General features: G+C 45.3%; 1 protein-coding gene across 2 annotated transcripts in view; it reads left to right on the top strand.

Moving 5' to 3' along the window:
* The window catches only part of ADGRD1 (adhesion G protein-coupled receptor D1), a 284,026-nt gene extending 265,507 nt beyond the window's left edge, over positions 1–18,519 (top strand). For both annotated transcript variants that reach the window (XM_083589948.1, XM_083589949.1), the window contains 4 exons: positions 9,796–9,922; positions 12,567–12,608; positions 15,363–15,455; positions 16,112–18,519. In XM_083589948.1, coding sequence (XP_083446074.1) covers positions 9,796–9,922; positions 12,567–12,608; positions 15,363–15,455; positions 16,112–16,207 — 358 coding nt within the window. In that variant the 3' untranslated portion in view covers positions 16,208–18,519. The remainder of the gene's footprint in view (positions 1–9,795; positions 9,923–12,566; positions 12,609–15,362; positions 15,456–16,111) is intronic.
* The last annotated feature ends 2,075 nt before the right edge of the window (positions 18,520–20,594 follow it).

The raw sequence follows: 20,594 nt of genomic DNA, 5'->3' as shown, positions 1-20,594 counted from the left end.
TGGTGAACCGGGTTCGCGTCTCCGCTCCTCCACATGCAGCTGCTGGGTGACCTTCGGCTAGTCACACTTCTTTGAAGTCTCTCAGCCCCACTCACCTCACAAAGTGTTTGTTGTGGGGGAGGAAGGGAAAGGAGAATGTTAGCTGCTTTGAGACTCCTTAGGGTAGTGATAAAGCGGGATATCAAATCCAAACTCTTCTTGGTAGGAATTTTTCCACTTGGCAATTTGGCACCAGCCATTTGGTTTTCGCCTACCTAGTAGCAATTGTCACAACTTTTGTGAGGTTAGGCATTTGGTAAGCCTTTGTTTGATGGAGGGGAGGTTGTAGCCTCACCCCTCCCTCCTCAGTATGGGTATCCTGTTAAAGGGATCCAGGGTGTGAATCCTGTCTGATGCCTGGACGTGGGCTAGGGCCATGTCACAGCTCTACGGGGACCTCTCAGGGTGCCCCTATTCGATGTAAGTCACAGGGTGCACCCTATTGGTGGTTTATCCATAAGTGGATTCCCTGCAGATGGGCAGGAGTGAAAATATAGCCTGGCTTCACCCCAATGCGTAAGCCAAACTGCTCACATCTGTAACCAATAACGTTGTGGCCTATTTCAACCCATAAACCAAAATACCGTATTTTTCGCCCCATAGGGCGCACCAGCCCATAAGGCGCACCTAGTTTTTTTGGGGGGAAATAATTAAAAAAATTATTTCCCCCCCAGGTGCGGGGCTGGGGCGGGGGAAGCCCGAGCTTCCCCCGACCCCAGTCCCCAGAACAGGCTGCTCTCCGCAAGCCGTGGGAGCCCTCCCACAGCTTGTGGAGAGCTACCCGAAGCCCGGGCACGACTGCTCAGCGCGCCCGGGCTTCGGGATAGAGGCAGTTCTGCGCAAGCCGTGGGAGGGCTCCCGCGCCTTGCCCAGAGCTACCTGAAGCCCGGGCTTCGGGGTGCAGGCAGCTGTGTGCAAGCCGTGGGAGCCCGGCGGGAACTCCCACGGGCTCCCAAGGCTTGCTGATAGCTTCCTGAAGCCTGGAGAGCGAGAGGGGTCGGTGCGCACCGACCCCTCTCACTCTCCAAGCTTCAGCGAAAGCCTGCATTCGCCCCATAGGACGCACACACATTTCCCCTTCATTTTTGGAGGGGAAAAGTGTGTCCTATAGGGCGAAAAATACTGTACTTTTGTCTGGGTCTCTATTGTTCTCCTGGGAACTTTGGCGCTAGGGTGCCTTGACACGCAATACATCATCACTCCTGCTGTAAAGAAAAGTCCCAGAGCTGTGCTTCTCCGAGTCCCCACCCCCACATCACTGTTCTAAAAAAGTAAAAATGAAATGTAGCATCATTTATCTTTCCTTACCCCCATTTCCTCTGCACATCCAAGTTTGCGTTGTGTCACATATGGAAACTGCATTCCTTTATTATCATGCTTGAATTGCCTTAAACATTAGGCATGCCACCCCCCCCCCCATATATCTGCCAGAGATGGTTCCTAGTTCTGGAGATTCACAGTTCCCACTTCCACAAGTGACTCCACATTCTCACTGGAGCAGCTCCAGGGGGCTCTTGTCTATGGGCCCCCTATTAAGGTGTAGGTCAGTGATGGCCAAACTTGGCCTGCCAGCTGTTTTGGGATGACAATTCCCATCATCCCTAGCTAACAGGACCAGTGGTCAGGGGTGATGGGAATTGTAGTCCCAAAACAGCTCGGGGACCAAGTTTGGCCATCACTGGTGTAGCTCCTTGGCAGATACTTGAGCGTGCAGCCTTTGCTTCTGCCCCGAACTTCACAGTTCACAGGATGCTTCTCTTTAATAATAGGCAGGGGCAAACTGGGTACCAGTTTCTCTCTCTTTCTGAAAATCTACTTAACAGGACTGACCGCCTTCCAACTTCCACCAGATGGTGGGGATTTGACCTTTAATTCCCTAACAGTGAACAGAGTCCCCTGCTCTGTTTTCCTGGGTGACAAAAGTATGCAAAGATGAATGCCTTCCTCACTCTCTCTTTCTCTCTCTTCCTGCCTCTACTGAAAGCATCATTCAGAGAAAGAAAACACCCTCTTCCCAACAAAGCATCAATGTTTTAGAACATGGTGGCTTACAAGAACTTAAGAGGAGCTCTACCGAATCAGTCTTACTTTTCAAAGGACAGCCCTCTGTTTGAAGGTCTATTCAGTGAACATTCCTCTGTTTGAAGCTGTCCTCTATTTGAAGATCTGTCCAGACCAAACCTGGTTTAAAGATAAAGAACTTTGAGAAAGGAGATTAGAGGCCTTGGAGTGGCCTGCCAACAGTGAGATAGAGCAGACACGTAGGTCAAATGGTCACAGTCTCCCCCGTCTGGGTGAGATGTGTTGCATTCTTATTCAATGTACAGTAAACCACATTGAGGTCCTTCCGACAATCAAGCAGTACAGTGGTACCTCAGGTTACATACACTTCAGGTTACATATGCTTCAGGTTACAGCCTCCACTAACCCAGAAATAGTGCTTCGGGTTAAGAACTTTGCTTCAGGATGAGAACAGAAATCATGCTCCGGCGGCGCAGCAGCAGCAGGAGGCCCTATTAGCTAAAGTGGTGCTTCAGGTTAAGCACAGTTTCAGGTTAAGTACGGACCTCCAGAATGAATTAAGTACTTAACCCGAGGTACCACTGTATATAAATTGTATGAAATAATAAATAAGTAAATAATCCTTTCTAAATTTCCATCTATATATAAGAAGAAAAGAAGAAATCTGATGGATCAGGTCAAAGGCTCGCCTAGTCCAATATTCTGTTTTTACAGTAGAAAAGCAGAAGAAGCCCAAAAGTGAGGTCTGAGCATAACAGTGCTTTTCCTGCCTGCAGTTTCTAGCATTCTGTTTCCAACACTGATGGTAGAACAAAGCCTTCATGGCTAGTAGATGCTTACGACCTTATCTTCTAATCTTCTATGAATTTGTCTACTTCTCTTCAAAACCATCCATATTGGTGTCCTTCACTGACTTCCAATTGTTTAAGAGAAGTAACAAAAATCTCACCCATTCCCAAATAAAGTTGTCAGAATCTCTGTCTGGTAGGAACTCAGGTGTCGCTTTGTACTTATATATGTGGCTCCCTAAATAATGCATTTTAATGCATGCTTTACTATACTAGGCCAGATGCCTCAGTTGGTTACAGTGTGGTGCTGCAGGTTTGTTCTTCGTATAGGATAGCTGTATTGCAGGGGGTTGGACTAGATGATCCTCAGGGTCCCTCCCGACTCTACAAGCCTATGATTCTATAAGCATTTTCTTGTACATCATTTGACCGGACAACTGCATTACAAAATTCAGAGAAGTGTGAATTTTGAATGCCTTTCAGTTTGCCTCTTGTTTCAGAAAGTGCAAATTAGGTAGATTCGCCTTCAAATGTGAGCTGGATCAAATTTCTTCCCCATTTCTATAGATGGTTCCTCGCTCCCCAAAATCTCTATGATTCTAGATCCTTCTGCAACATGCAATAGTGGTCCTGGAAAGACCTTGGGTGGTAATCCTGATACATGAATAGAGGGGTTATGAGGATTTTCATCTGTGAAATACTGCCGAGTATGCCTCTTGATAGAATTCTGTTAGGCAGTCGTCACAGCTGTAGCTGAGCTGAGCTAATATTTGTTGAACAAATCCTAAATAAGGGACAGTCAGCTAAAAACATATTGGTCAAGGTACTGGGTTTGATAAGCTGCTCCGGGAAAACTTCCACTTTTCCTCGACTCTTTATATAACCTTGGTTTATAGGCCTGAGCAGCTTCTCTAACTCAGCAGATGGAATGGCTGAAGTGGTGGAGGTCAGCCACCTCCAGAAGGATTAGTTACAAACACATCCAGCAAATAAAATTGATTTGTAAGTTATGGGCCACGTTCCTGTTTGCGATAGAGTTGGCGTCCCTAGAGTGGTGAAATTTCTTTCTAATACATGTTGGGCAGGCAGGTGTTCTCGCTTGCTATCTGATATTGAAAGGACTAAAAGGGGAGCATTAAATAAAGGAAGGGAAGAAGAAGGAATGGAGCAGACAGTTTTGAATGCCACTTTGAAATGCCCTAGAAAACAACCTATATGCCCTGGCAGAATTCCAGAGGGCTTTGCTAGCACTAAACAAGATGACCGTTGCATTGCATCATTTTAAAAAAATGATTCCTGATTATTTGGTTTGGCTTCTTCGATTGTTGTTGTTGTTGTTGTTGTTGTTTTGAATGCTCAGCTTCTGGTTGACATTTTACCACTATCATCATCATCAGGCCAGATTTACATTCATGCCCAGCAGTGCAAGAAGTTCTCCTGCATGGAGTCTTCCCTCAACCCCCTTGTAACTGTTCCATAGGGATGGAATTGGTCGCATGGTGAGGATTGTAGGAAGCTGCTTTATACTGAATCAGACCTTTGGTCTATCTAGCTCACTACTATATACAGTGTAGACAATAAGCTAAAGTGTAGACTTGACTGACAGCAGCTCATCAGGGTTTCAGACTAGGGTCTTTCCCAGTCCTACTTGGAGATGTCAAGACTTGAACCACCTACACCATTGTGCCAGAGACTGGCACCATATTTGGTCCCTGAAGTGCCCCAACCAACCTGGGCTGTAGTGGAGTTGCTAGGCACCAGCAGCTAATGGCTCATGGACCAGCAACGATGCACAGACCACCACTTTGAGCAGCACTGACCTAAGCACCCATCTTCTCCCCATCCATCTGCAGAGGCACTTCTGCAGGTGCCCAAATGTTAGGTCCGCCGGCACCACATTACACCGGTCCTGAGAGATCTGCATTGGCTCCCAGTACGTTTCCGAACACAATTCAAAGTGTTGGTGCTGACCTTTAAAGCCCTAAACGGCCTCGGTCCAGTATACCTGAAGGAGCGTCTCTACCCCCATCGTTCAGCCCGGGCACTGAGATCCAGCGCTGAGGGCCTTCTGGCAGTTCCCTTATTGCAAGAAGTGAGGTTACAGAGAACCAGACAGAGGGCCTTCTCGGTAGTGGCGCCCGCCCTGTGGAACGCCCTCCCTTCATATGTGAAGGAAATAAGCAGCTATCTTCTTTTTAAAATACATCTGAAGGCAGCCCTGTTTAGGGAAGTTTTTAATATTTAATGCTGTATTTTTTAAAACACTTGATTGGAAGCCGCCCAGAGTGGCTGGGGAAACTCAGCCAGATGGGTGGGGTATAAATAAAAATTATTATTATTATTATTATTATTATTATTATTATTATTATTATTATTATACCAATAAGGCACCTGTGTCTGTTGCAGCTGCTGCACCAAACTTTACAACCTCCTTGATCAAGGTGTCCTTTTGATTACATTATATATGTTTCTAGCATTTTTTTATTAAAAATTACGAATTATGAACAACTGTCCTCAGTGCTCTCCGAATCTCTTTTCTATTTGTAGCTGAGCATTCAGAATTTATTTGTAGAATGATATTTCAGTCAAGGGCAACAGAATTTCTAATCTATACAAAGAATCTCATCCAGCCTTTCTTCTGTGACCCAGATTTCTCTATTCAACTGAAAGGAAGAGCCCTGTGCAGTTTTGTAGTGTCTCCTTTTGAATCAAGCACAAAATGATTTGTTTGCTAAGGGGGTGCTGTGAGAACTAAGCCTCCTTAGATCTCAGTTATTTAATTTAAAAGATTCCCCCCTTTTTGTTCTTGCGCCTTGAATCGCATTATGTGGGTACCCTTACATTCAGACTTTTGCTTTTTAGAGTTAGCTGAAACATCAAATAGCAGAGCCTGGTCACTGTAAGAAAGTCTTCTAGTCTCTTGTGTTTTTCCCCTCCCAGCTCAACATATTGCATGTTTCTGTCATGAAATTCTACTCAGTATTGATGCAGAGCAGATTCCAGTGTATAGTTTGCAGAGTAAAAACTTTAACACATTGCAGGATTCCCCTCCCCCCCCAAAAAAAATAGATCAGAGGCAATTGTATTTCATCCAGTAGACCTTTACTGCTACTGAAGGCAAATGAGCATAATGGTCACAAATCCAATTCATTCAAGATTGGCACTGTCCATAAGAAATCCAGTTGCAGCAGACTTAACTTAAACTTACAATAACTTATTATAATAACTTATAATAAGTCTTAACCTTAACACTAAGCATACTATGTACAGAACACCACACCAGAAGGAAAAGATATAGAAAGTGAAAGTGAAACCCAGGCTCCTTCTGGCCTTACTTTTATACTCAGCATGCCCTTGACAGAAAGAGCTAACAGAACCAGTTTAGGCCAGCTGTACTCAGCTTCTCTGAAGGAATAACACAAACATCATGAACCTTCTGCTTGTTTCTTTTGCACAGAGAAGCTTCTGGAAGCTTCCAGAACCCTCTTGAATTAAGGAGAATAGTAAAGATCTCTAGACATCAGATCAATACTTTCTGCACTAAGAAATGCAAAGTGACAGTTTCGTCCCCTAAAGCCATCTTGTTACCTACCTCCTTTCCTTCTTCTGACCCATCCAGTTGTCTTACGTAAGGTCAGAGGTGGCATCTTCCCTCCATCCCAGAATCCCCCAGGTCATGTGCTAAGGAATCTTCAAGTGCATAGGAACATAGGAAACTGCCTTATTCAGAATCAAACTATTGGCTGGTCTAGCTCAGTTATGTCTTCTTCAGGGGTGGGGAACCTTAGGCCTGGGGGACCAGAAGCAACCCGCCTGGCTTCTTTGACTGGCCATCAGAACTCTCTCAGAGCCACGCCAGCTCATTGGCCCTACTTGGCACTCAAAGTATTTTTGCCTGACTAAAATGTTTCCTTGAACTCTGGTGATACCTCTTGCTTTTGTGGATGGAGCAAGGTGTGTGTAGAAACTAGCCTACTGTAGAAAGGTGAAATGGTCGTTGGTTGCTCACTTCTCATTTGCCTTTCTTCCTCACCCACCACTGGCCTGTAGCTCCTGGAAGGTTGCCTGGGCAGGAATATCCAAGTTATACATTTCATCTAAGCTGCATTCTCGTTGTAACTTAGAAATGTGCACGATCCTATTGTGAAAAGTTGCCACTCTTGTGGAAAACCGTTGGATTCTGCCACCATAGAGGTAAGATGAGGTGGCAGGACTCAACTGACCTCCCAACAGCTGAGTCACTGTAAGCTACAATGACCCAACTGTCAGGAGGTTAGGTGAGCGCCAGCGCCCCATCACCCTGTCTGCTGGTGGCTTCTGTTCTTGTTGTCCTTTGCATGTTACACCTACATAAAGACTAGCCAGTTTTCTCACCCGCAGTGAGGGGAAAGAAGCATCAAACCAGCTAGGAAATCCACAAGTTTATAGAATGTTTGCGGTAAAATAGATGAGACCCAGTTTCCACAATAATTTGTCAGTCAGTTAAGTACAGTGCTTTAGATAGCTGACGAGTAATTGCATGACAAGCACGGAAACAGGGTACTTTGATATAAGGCAGGCTAATGTCCCCCCATAAAATGACTCCTTTCTGAAAGTGGTATTGATTTACTTCCTCCTATGTTCTGTGAGCATAAATATGCCCTTCTTAGAGTGTCCTGGTGTTGATCAAAAGCCAGCATGGCTAATCCTTCAAACATCAGTTGCTTCTCTTTTCACATTTAGTCCAGGGAGCACAAAGTGATCTAAGATGTTATACAGAGACTCTTAAGATGTGCCACAGGGCCACAGCCTCAGAGGTGGGTGTTGACTTTTGGGACGTATTCTTTTGAATGTTCATCTGACTTGTCTTACTTTAGTTAAATACATTTTAATATGTAACTTTAGCTTGTGTGTGTGTGTGTGTGTGAAGTCTGTAACTTTAGCATAGTCTTTTTCTTCTTCTTTGGCAATCACTCGTAGCCGAGTAAGATTGTCTTCCATAAACACAATGAGTCCATAAGTGACTGTGGAGGCCAATTCTGGACCCACACGTCCTTCTACAGTGGGGACATTGGTTCCTGGGCGGGAGTTGATCACGGTGTGAGTTTGCCAAGCGTGCCTTCCTCTTAGCATGTTTCTCCCTTGCGTTCTGAGTTCGAGTGACTTCAAAGTCCACTTTAACAAACACACACACGGTTGGTTTCATTTATATTTTGATTTTAAGAAACAAACTTGCTTTGACTTGTGACTTACTGACAATTCTAATACATATTTTATATTCTTTGTAAGCCACTTTGAGGTTTTATTTAAAATCAAGTGGCCTACAAATTACATTAAAAAAATATAAAGAGTAGGTCTCCAGTTCTCTTTTAGTTGGAGAGCTGTCAACTGCTCCAAGGCAAACACACATCTATCATGAAAAATGGCAGCTGTACATATAGACCTTCTTTTGATTATTGTGACTTGCCCATGTTGTGACATGCCTACATGCCTCCGGTGGCATCTAGTGATGAAAAGTGGCAGGAAGGGGAAGATATCGATAGATTCGATGAGACTAGAAATTCTGAAGAGGAACTGGAGATGTAGCTCCTGTTTTTAGAAGCAGCAGTGGATTTTAGCATAGCATCTAGATTAGCTTTCAAGAGCTATCAACCAACTTGGCCTGGGGGGCCCCCGTTTGTGGAGCTGGCACCGAAGGTTGTCTGGCTGGCAGTGACAGGGCCTTCCCGGTGGTGGCTCCCCATTCATGACATGCCCTCCCTAGTGAGGTTTCTCTTTCCTCCTCATTATTAACTTTTAGGAGGAATTTATAAAATATCCCTGTTTACCCAAGCATTTGATAGCTGAGAGGTACTATTCTTGGCAACCCTGAAATTATTTCCTTCAAGAGTAGGTGATATTTTAAACTCTGTTTTAGATATTTTAATTATATTATTTTATTTTATTACTGACGTGTTTTCTGCTCTGGGCATCTTGAGGAGGAAGGTCAGGAGATAAATAAAATAACAGAAAAGGGGAAAGGAGAAGTAGTAAGACTAGTAGCAGTAATGGGCAGGAGTTCTGAAGGATAGGTACTGCAATGCTAAAGCCTGATTCTTATATCATGTGGACCTTCTGGTAAGATGGTATCTGCTGGAGACCTTGTCCAGCAGAATATGGTGATCAATAGGGCTTTTTCTCCCATACTTGTACCAGACCGGCATGAGTGATGATCTTTCCCCCCTTGATATGGTGGTATCTATCTATCTATCTATCTATCTATCTATCTATCTATCTATCTATCATCATCTATCATCTATCATCTATCATCTATCATCTATCATCTATCTATCTATCTATCTATCTATCTATCTATCTAAAGTACATGTTGTTGTTATTACCGTATTTTTCGCTCTATAGGATGCACTTTTTCCCCTCCAAAAATTAAGGGGAAATGTGTGTGCATCCTATGGAGCGAATTCAGGCTCTTTGGCTTCAGTGATAGCAATGCGAAGCCTCCAAAGCGCAAAGGGAGCGCTCCCTCCACGCTCCGGAGGCTTCGCGTTGCTTTCGCTGAAGCCTGGAGAGTGAGAGGGGTCGGTGCGCACTGACCCCTATTGCTCTCCAGGCTTCAGGGATAGCCGCCTGAAGCCTTTGGAGTGCAGCGGGACCTCGTGCTGCGCTCCGAAGGCTTTGGGTTCCTTTTGCTGAAGCCGGGAGAGCAAGACTCTCCTAGCTTCAGCAGACAGAGAGAGCTGCGCAGCGCCCCTTCAGCGAAGTGGGTGGAGAAATGGAAGGGGCTCCGTTTCTCCTGCCGCTTCACTGAAGGGGCGCTGAGCAGAGAGGGGGAGAATTTTCTTCCCCTGCTGTCCCCCTCCTATGGTCCGGTGCGTCCTATGGTCCGGTACGCCCTATAGAGCGAAATAATAAGGTATATTTCAAAATCTTCATTGTGTTGAAATCCCTACCCTTCTTCTTTATCTTACAGGTTGACAGCCAAAGCAGTTGCTGTCTTGTTGCCTATCTTGGGGAGCTCATGGATTTTAGGTGTTCTGGCGGTCAACGTGCATGCATTGGTGTTCCAGTACATGTTTGCAATATTCAACTCCTTGCAGGTAGGTTCATAGCCCAGTTAAGGGGCTAAGTGTTCTGCAGTGCAGCAAGACAAAATCTCACTGGGGTGTGAGGTGAGGCAAGGTGGGACAAGGGGTTCAGGCAGAGGGTGAGGCAGGGCAGAGTTCAGGATGTGCTTTGAGGAACACAGAGTTTGGAAGTTGTTCTAGGAAGGAGCCATTATATCAGTGTTTCTCTAACTTGGGTCCCCATTTCCTGGTTGTTGGACTACAACTCCCATCATCCCTAGCTAGCAGGACCAGTGGTCAGGGATGATGGGAGTTGCAGTCCAACAATAGCTGGGGACCCGAGTTTGAGAAACATGGTGTTATAGAGCAGTAGCAACAGGAGCAGCCTGCTTGTTAACACCATCTGTGCTGCAAGATGCACCTCTAAGGCTTCACCAGCTGTTTCCTACTGAGATGGAATCAGAGAGCCCCATTTCTTCTGCAATGGGGCCCTCTGAGTAAGAGAATGGCAGCAACATATCCTCAGGCTGAGGGGGCACTAGCTTCACAGGCTCATCTGAGAACACTTCTGGTACTGCTGCTGCTGCATGCCCTTACCCTCCTGCTCCACAGTCCTCACCCTCATCCCCCAAAGATGAGGCATCTGACATCAGCATCATGGCACTAAGAAGCCTGCAAGATAAAGGTTATACGAAACATTCTATATACAGATTGTGCGCAGTATCTTGCCTCTCTGTTCGCCCCACTTCCTCTGACCTTTCATGGCCTCTGTACATCACTCACAACTAACAGTAACACCGGGGCCTCTGGAGCAATGTCGTCGTTTGCTATCTTATGCACTAAATATGAGGTGAACCAGGCAGTCAGAGTATTAGGTTGGCCAAGGTTGTGCTACTGTCCATGCTCATTGCTGTTGGGTATTGTTGCTAGAAGGCATAGATTTTTCTCTCTTAGAAAATGGAGCAGCATACAGGGACTTTGCAGAATTCTGATGAAAAGAAAATCAGGAGCAGAAATTGCCGGTGTTTGCTTATTTGTTGCATGCCCAGAAAGGAAAGCAAATCAGGGAATACAAAACAGTGTTTGTTGCTGCAGTTGTTTTCATTCCACAAAGGATACGTGATTGATTGCACACACATATCCTTTGCATTGCGTTTCCTTTGCATTGAAATAAATGGGGTGGGATAACGTAATGACAATGTGTGTCCCTGCCATTTGCTGTTCTTTTGTATGCTTCTCCTTGTTTGTGAAGGGCAATGACCTCTTATCTTACCTTCTTGGACCATTCTCTTGACTTAGCCATATTTCTAACGCGCAGCCAAATTTGACACTCAGCAAGCCCCCAGCCAGTTCAGGTATTTCATGTGTTCCAGCTCAAGCACATCTGGTGCAACAAATGAAGCCCTTGATTAGTTGCATCAGGTGTGCTTGAGACAACACCTGTTGTATTTGTGCTGTTGTGAGTGGTTCTATTCAGTGGGTTGAATAATAGTGAGACTAAGTTGCAATTTCGCTGAATTTGGGGGAACTACTTGAAGCATCTGTTGTGTCGAGCTATTTCAATTGTTTTTGTTTAATTTGCTCATTGCTAACAGCCAAAAGTCTGTAAATTTTAATAATAAACCTGATTTGCAGTGGGGGATTGAATAATTTTGATTGCAACTGTATGTGACAGACTTCACTTGAAAGTTGCCTTGTCAACCAGCATTCCAAAAGGCTACCGCTGGTCAATGACTACCATTATTATTCCCTGAAATTTTAGGATTAAAGACAATCTAACTAAAGGGACACGGGTGGCGCTGTGGGTTAAACCACAGAGCTGAGGACTTGCCGATCAGAAGGTCAGCGGTTCGAATCCCCAAAACGGGCTGAGCTGCCGTTGCTCAGTCCCTGCTCCTGCCAACCTAGCAGTTCGAAAGCACATCAAAGTGCAAGTAGATAAACAGGTACTGCTCCAGTGGGAAGGTAAACGGCATTTCCGTGCGCTGCTCTGGTTCGCCAGAAGTGGCTTAGTCATGCTGGTCACATGACCTGGAAGCTGTATGCCGGCTCCCTCGGCCAATAAAGCGAGATGAGCGCCGCAACCCCAGAGTCGGTCACGACTGGACCTAATGGTCAGGGTCCCTTTACCTTTAACTAAATAATATCTTGATTGGATATGGGCATTGTCAGTGGAAGCCTAGAGTAGAAGGTGATACCTCACATTCCTCTTTCAGGGGTGGAAGGCAGACTGGCAATTGCTACAACAGGATTGGCCTCTGCCTCCAGAAAGAGTCTCTGTGGATGGATTGTATGTTCCCCAGAGTGTTGCAGCTGTAGCTGCGACATGTCATAAAGAGGGACACTATTAGTACAGCCTTTGCCAAGCTGCTGCCCCTCCAGATGTTTCGGACTATGACCTCCATCAGCCCAAGCCAGTGCAGTGCTGGGACTGATGGGAATCGCAGTCGAAAACATATGGAGGGCAACAGCTTGCCAAATGCTGCATTGGGGTCTCCGTGCAACTGACCTTGAAAGAGATTCTCAGAGCATTTAGAGGTCATGTTTTTCTGGTCCCCAACAAACACCTTGATGAGAAGGTCACGTTTTCCCTTTGGAGCCATTTAGATTCAACAGCAGTTGCTCAAACAATCCTTTGTAAAATCCTAACCTCTTTCTTTTTATTTTACTGTTTTAGGGGTTCTTCATCTTCCTATTTCACTGTCTCCTGAACTCAGAGGTATGTTTCCATGTAGGAGAACCTTTGGCAGTAAAAACCAATGGCCCAGCAATGCTGGGATTATATATGTTTTGTGTGTATGTATTTATTTAGTGAAGCAATACGATGATTTAAAATCCGGTTGTAAATCAGCCGCAGTGTTAGGAGAATGGCGCCATTTAATTATGTTTCTCTGGGGAGTGGGCCTTTTATTCCCCTTGGTGAATGTGTATTATATATATTTAGCTGCTGTCTTCCATAGTTTATGGCATCTTCACAAAAGCTAAGAGACTAGGCTGCCATCAAGGACAGCCACCGAAACCTTTGATTGCCGGTTGATGCTACAGGACAGTTGGTCATGTCCTATAAAGCCCTATATGCCTTGGGCACAGGCTGCCCAAAAGATCGTCTCTTCCTGCAAAAACTTCCCTGGATGTTAAGATCTTTGGATGAGCATCCTCTCTTAGTTCCAGAAACATTAGAGGCATAGTTGGTGGTGATATGAGAGAGAGAGACTTTTCTGCAGCTGCTCCCAGACTGTGAAATTTCCTTCCAAGAGCAGTTAAATTGGTTCCCTCCGGCAGCCTAAGACCTTCCTGTCCAGACAGGCCTTTGTGAAACTAAGGTGCAGCAATGCTGACCTATGGGCTGCTGTCGGGAAATCTGTACTTTAATGCTGGTGCTAAATGTGTTTTGATGTACTTGTGTACCATTGTTTTTAACTGGATCGCTTTTATGACTTTGTATTTTACAATCTTTTTGAATTTGGTAAGCCACCGTGAATACCAGCTTTGGAGAAAGGTGACATACAGTGGTACCTCGGGTTAAGTACTTAATTTGTTCCGGAGGTCTGTACTTAACCTAAAACTGTTCTTAACCTGAAGCACCACTTTAGCTAATGGGGCCTCCCGCTGCCGCCACTACACCGGAGCACGATTTCTGCTCTCAGCCTGAAGCAAAGTTCTTAACCTGAAGCACTATTTCTGGGTTAGCGGAGTCTGTAACCTGAGGCGTATGTAACCTGAAGCGTATGTAACCCGAGGTACCACTGTATGAATACAATAAATAGATGGGGAGAGGGGGTGTCCCAAAGACATTTTGCTGCCTGAGAGAAATGACAAGGTTGCACCACACCACCAACTGGAATGGCAGTTGAATTTTGAACCCTGGTCACAGGACTGTGTCCTCCACCACACTTGAGGGCAATGGGCTGGCTTAACAATCACAGCTCCGTGTGGCACTCGTAGCTTTGTTATCCAGCAGAGGGGAATAGTGGGATAGAGCAGGCAGCTAAGGAGCACGGGGGCTACCACAACTGCCCCACACCTCCAGCACCTGCCACCTGAAGTAGCCACCTCAGCTGTTAGAATGGGAAACCATTTTCCAGTCCAAGGACCACTCTCTCCTTTGGGCCACATTTTGAGGGCTACATTTCAGTGGTGGGCTAGGCCAGAGGGGAAAGTGGGTGCAAAAACCAATGCAAATTCTGTCCTTGTAGATTACATTCTACACACACTCACTATGGCCCCTTTCTACCCCCCACCCGCGTTTTGCCTCTGTTCTGCCCTCATCTGGGTCCTAAAGGATCCACATATCAGCAATTGAGCATCAATTGGGCGCCCGCAAAATGATCACCGCCTGCAGTTGTTCCTGTAAACAATAATCCATCATAGACATGCGTATTTGTTTATTTTGACTCTGAATTGAAGCTGTTGTCAACTACATCTCATTGTGTCTTCTAGACTTTGTATTACATGTGCTCTACGTGACCCTCATACCCAATGAGTAAAATGCTTTTTACAGGAGTAGGAGAGTTAAGCAAACTAATAATTTAAGGGTGGGAAGGAACCCTTCCCAGCTGTTAAGAAATCCTGACAGGAACAAGTAAGTTCTATTGCAGCATTCAGACTTGATGACATCAGGCTGAAATTCCATTTCTTCCTGACTTTTACAAGCAATAACATAAGGGCTGGATGGGAAAGTGTGCTGTAAAAAAGGAGCTATTTTGATTGCCTCAGGAGCTGGCTGTGCTGGGCTTATAGATGGCATTTCATCTTTCCCCGTTAGATTTTTGTAGTTTGCCATAGAAACACGGGAGGGTGAGAGACAGTAATTGACAGGGGAAATAAATAATGGCTTCAGCTATTATTGCAAGGAGGGGAAAAACTATGGGCCATATCCAACATTCTCTGCCCACTAGTGCCCTTGCACTAGTGAACTGCAGAGTTTAAAGGTTGCACAACAAAGGCAGAAGCTTGATGCACAACCATATTTGATAATATGTTTCCTCTTGTGCAGCAGCTGATTCTTCTGCAACTGCTCATTCTTGTTGCACAATTTGCTGCTCAACGATCTTCGGTAACATGCTTTTGTTTTCACTTGCGGAACAGCAGTGTACCAGCACATCAAGCATACAGTTAAAGACTTTAACTGATTGCTACGTTGGAAACAAACCTTAATACTTACTTGTGGTGAAGAAAGCATCTACCTCTAATGCTAATAAAGGGAGCCCACGAGTCCATTGCCCTTCCTGGTGAAGTTTAAAATTGTAGGCACCAACTCACATCTCCTTCCTATGCAGATGGACCCCAAAGGGCTGGCGAGGAGAAAAGTAGACTATCCTGCAAACACCCATCTTCAAGCACCGTCACCTAACCTTCCCCTTACCTGCCTTTCCTGCTCCAGAGAAGGAGAGTGTGGAGACAGAAGATTTGTGTGGAGAGGGGTGGTTTTAGGATTGAATCTTTCTGTTTTGTCTTTCTTCTCCCTGCCAAGGTTAGAGCTGCCTTTAAACACAAAACCAAGGTGTGGTCGCTCACCAGCAGTTCGATCCGCAACATCAATGTGAAACCTTTCAATTCGGACATTGTAAGTATATTCCTAGAATTCCTAAGGCTTCGTTATCCTACTGGACAGACGATTTGCCCAAACAATTCTTCCCATGGCATAATGGCACATATGCAACCGAAAAAGGACCTGAAAAAATAGCTGTGTTTGTCTTGTTATGTTGTTTGGTGAATACATAGCGCTATTAGTACCACGGCAGATGTGCACATGGTTGTGGAAAGGGTCCCTTGCAAACAGGAGACTCGAGAACCACTGGACCTTCTTGTTAATCAACTGTTTGCCTTAGTTCTGCCCTAAATTCCATATCTCTTTGCTCAGACAAGTCTGCATTTTGGGAATCAGAAAGAGGTACTTTTATAGAGCCTAGATAAAACTTGCAGGTATGTTTAATGTTGTTTATTAACTACTCTCTTTGATGATGTGAGTTTTGAGACAGGGATGGGGAACCTGTGGCCCCCTAGAGGTTGTTGGACTCCAACTCCCATCAGCACCAGCTGCCATGACCAGTGGACAGGGATGATGGGAACTGCAGTCCAACAACATCTAGACATGGGTTGCTGCCTGAGGGAAAACCAGTGGGTTCAAGTTTACTTCTCTGGGAGTCAGTGGTAGTTTGCTTGAAGCAGGAAATGTTCTTACACAGTTTTCTTCCTTTCTCTCCCTCCTTCCCACTCCAGATAACTGGGAACAGGCCAGGAACAACCCCCACGAAACTCAACACTTGGGACAAGAGTACCAATTCAGCAAACAAGATTGATCTCTCAGCAGTTTGACGGCAAACCCTAACAACCCTCCTCTCTGATATCCAAACCGTATCCTCAGGATCTTCGACATGCTGCCTGCCTGTCCAGTATTTTCTCAGAATTTGTGCCAGTAGGAACCACTCCTTTAACCACCACCTGCTAAATTGGGGAGATAATTTCCCATGCTGCATTGGGATTAAGTCAGCCCTTCCAGCTTCTGTTAGCATTGCATACTGCCTGCCACTCGTCCATTAGGAATAGCTATGGAATAGCTAGTGACAAAATACACTGGATGGTCTTGTAAACAGCAGCAGAGACACTAAGTGTGGGGAAATGGATTGCACTCCCTCAGTAATGGGACTTCGGACGTTTAATGGCACCTCAGGAACGATGATCATGACATGCTTTTCCGCCTTGCAAAGCAAATGTGTGTTTTTGTGTGTAGCATTATTAAAACCTCGCCATTCCTGTCTAGCGCTACAACCCCAATTTGCATTAAATAATATGAGCAGTCCAATTACCCAGGAGAAGCATTGCCAGAGAACACCCAGCCAACAGACATTTCACCTGGAAGTGGCATGGAAGTCAAAGACAGAAGGGGAAATAGAGTCAGGATCAAACAATGTATCACATGGCACATTGGCCTTGGGACCAACAATGATGGCAGATGTTGAGTGTGCATGGCCTATACATCTGTTTGGGCTTTGCCACGCTAAGTTCCAATGACTGTTTTGTCCACCTGCAGGGTTATTTTATTGGAGTGCTGTCTGCATCAGCCAAAACACCCTTTGGTATGAGTCAGGTGCCTGCAGTCTTTCAGATGAGAATCAACGACTGTCTGCTGAATAGATTTTGCGGACAGAATTAACCTGTATGCTTTTGGGAATCATAACAGAGCTGACTCTTGGGTTTATCTGTCTTCTTTGCCCGGCAGCATCGGATGCTGAATGCCAAACAGGAGCACCCTCTCCCCACAAAGAAATGCAAAACAAAACGAAAACGCTTTCATACAAACCAGCAACAAGAAGAAGAAAAATTACTGTGAAGTCGTCAGCCGGACTGCAGCTGGGATTGTGTTATTATCCACAGATGTTGTTATTTTACTTTATTTCATCTCCTGATAAACAAACCTTTAGTCTTTCCAGCAGTGCAGTGATGCAATGTCTTTTGAAGGGGAAAGCAACACCTGTTTTAATTCTACAAATGTATTTTTTGCCTTTATTGGCTTTGCTACTCGTGTTTATTTTCTGATACAGTTCCAGGAATTGCATAGACTCAGTTCAAGTCACCTTTGCAGCCGTAAGGGCTGGCAGATGGCTTTCTTAAACAGGCCAGCACAAGGGGTTCTCACCACCATTGCCCACTTGCCCAGCACTGGTTCCTTGCAGTGAGAGGTGGCTGGGAAAGTACCTACATCATTGAGACAACAGCTAGAAATCCTGTTTAAGCTCAGGGCTTAACCACACTTACCTTTCCTACATGCTTTTCACAGTCCACACGTTAAAATTCTGTGCCTGGGTATCTTTCGTTGTTGTGGTTCCAGAACTTAAAGAGTGGAAAACCACTCTTTAAAGCTGAATCAGACCAAACAGCAAACCGTGGACAACCCAAATTGTTGCACTTCTGCTTTAAAGAGTGGGTTTTTGCAAAGAAAGCATTGGGGGGTGGGAGTGTGGACCTGTGCCTGGAAAAAGTGAAGCAAAAGAGAAGTGTGGGTAAGTGCTCAGTAAATAATAATAATATTTTTTAAAAAATCAATTATATTAATGTAAATTCACCCCCTTGCTCCCAAGTTTAAACTGAACTTTTCAGCTGCCTTGGTGGTGGTGCAGGCCTTCTCCTGGCTGCTTTGCCCAGAATTCCTTGCTCTGAGGAAGATTCCCCTTGGATCATTCTCAGAGTGAGGAATGACAGGAGAAGGGTGGAGAAACCACCAGCGGGGCAGAGCTGCAGCTTTCAGCTTTTTCTTTTTTGCTCTTCATGCCTGCAACATGGGAGGGGGCAGAGGTGATCTTGATTCAAGTGTAGGATCTCATCAGATCCAGAGGACGGGGGGGGGGGCATGTCTTATTTATTTATTTATTTCATAAGCCTTTATACACCACGTGACTGTAAAACAAAACGAACAAACCCTCCAAGTGGTTTGCAGAAAGGATAAAACAATAAAATCATTGGCAAAAAAACAATTGAAGGAGCTATCTGAAACATTCTTTTGAGCTGGAGAGAGAATGGCAACCCAAGCAGAGCAGAACAGGACCAGTGAAGAATGAGGCGACCAATGGAGCGAGCTGCTTGACATAGCTGCTTCATTCTGCCTCCTGATTGGTCTGGCCCTGAGTATTATTTTTTTAAAAGAATGAACGGGGGATGCTTGAGACTAGAGTTCAGCGGTAGAGCATCTGCTTTGCATGCAGAAGGTCTCGGCTTCAATCCCTGGCATGTCCCACTATGGTAGGGAAAGGCTCCCATCTGAAACCTTGGAGAGCGGTTGATATTCTATGTAGATGGCATTTACCCAGATTGGCTGCTAGAAAAACCTGAGATAACTGGTTTGAATGGGTATAAGCCAGCTTCCTGTCTACCTTTGAATCACACAGCTATGGAAGAACTTTAGGTGCACTCCCATCTGGTAAAGGATGGTGGTGAGCAGGGCTAACCTATCCATGAGTCAAGGTGAAGTGACCACCTCAGGCAGTGGGATCCACAGGGGCAACAGATCTGGCCTCCAAGGAATGCACTGCCCACTGTTTCTGCCGCGGTGGCAGTGATGGCTGTGGTGCGCTCCTTGGAGGTTCGATCTGCTGCCTTCTTGATAGCCCATCTCTAATTCTGCTGCTACAACGACCTCTTGATGAATAGAAGGTGCTGCTGGACTCCTCCTACCCCAGAGGAGAAATGGCTGGGGTTTCCCCCTGGGCTCTGCATCTGCCTGGTTGTTCTTGAGCCCAGACAAAAAAGCAATCTAATTCAGTGATATAATAATAATAATAATAATAATAATAATAATAATAATAATACAGTCATACCTTGGGTTGAAGTAGCTTCTGGATGAATATTTTCAGGTTGCGCTCCACGGCGACCCAGAAGTAACAGAGCTCGTTACTTCTGGGTTTTGCCACTTGCACATGCGCAGAAGCAGCAAAACACGACCCACGCACGCACACACGCAGATGCGCAATCGCGTCTTACGTTCGCTTCAGGATGCGAACGGAGCTCTGGAATGGATCCCATTCGCATCCAGAGGTACCACTGTAATAATAATAATAACATCCATACTACTAATTATAATATCCATACACTGCCCATCTGGTGGGTTGCCCCAGCCTCTCTGGCTGGCTTCCAGCATATATAAAATACCGAACATTTAAAACTTCCCTAAACAGGGCTGCCTTCATAGGTCTTCTTAAAGTTGTATAGTTCTTTATCTCTTTGACATCTGATGGACGCACATTCCACAGGGTAGGTGCCACTGCCGAGAAGGTGTTCTGCCTGGTTCTCACAGTGAGGGAACCACCAGAACCACCTTGGAGCTGGACCTCAGTGTCCGGGCTGAACGACGGGGGTGGAGATACTCTTTCAGGTGCATAATGTTGTTGCAGGCATGATGTGCTGTGGTTGGCTCTGAAAAGGAAGGGAAAGCGGATATTTCGCAGAAGAGTGGAGTGGGGGCGGAATCTGCAAGCCAGTGCAATGGTCCTGGGCTCCCAAAAATAGGAAATTGTGGTTGTTACGTCTGTACCAGTTTATGCCTGTTTAATTTATGACTGCATGGTGAAGTTAAGTAACTCAATTTCCATGCTTTGCATGTACATATTTAACACCTTTTTAATGTGTGGTGGTTTTTGGAGCTAGAAAACACTGTATTAAGAACTGTTTCTTTGAAAATCATTTTTAAAAATCCTCTTTTCTTTGATCAGACACACTTTCTGATCAGACACACAGGGTAGTGTGTATGTGTGCATGTCGTGGAGGCTGAGCCATTAGGGCAAATAGGAGCCCATCCCCACCAACATTATTCCCCTCCTGCCTGTCTTCTCACTTAGAACCACTGCCTGTTAGCTTCTTCCTCCTTCATTTGTGTTCTCCTTGCAGAGAGGAGAATGGAGACAAAACTAGAATTAGTTGACTGCACCTTTGATGGGTTCTAACTACACTTGCCATTGACTCTGGCTCTGCCTTCCTCCTTACCAATCCCAATGGGCACCAGCCACCTCGGTGGGCATGGCACATAAGCACTGAAAATGAGTAAGCCATAAATGTTGCTTTTGCATCTTTTTCTGTTCCTCATGCTGGACCTTGTGCATTTTCTCACTGCTTTGGAGAGTGCAATAAATGTACCAAAGAATGAACGCGCTAACAAATCTCCTCCTCCTCCTCTTCTTCCACAGCCCTTTTCTAAAGTATGAAAGTCTTGCCA

Source organism: Podarcis filfolensis (assembly GCF_964270895.1).
Source record: "Podarcis filfolensis genome assembly, chromosome: 16".
NCBI lineage: Eukaryota > Metazoa > Chordata > Lepidosauria > Squamata > Lacertidae > Podarcis > Podarcis filfolensis.
The sequence above is the reverse complement of the archived record's forward strand: the minus strand, read 5'-3'. Positions and strand labels throughout refer to the sequence as shown.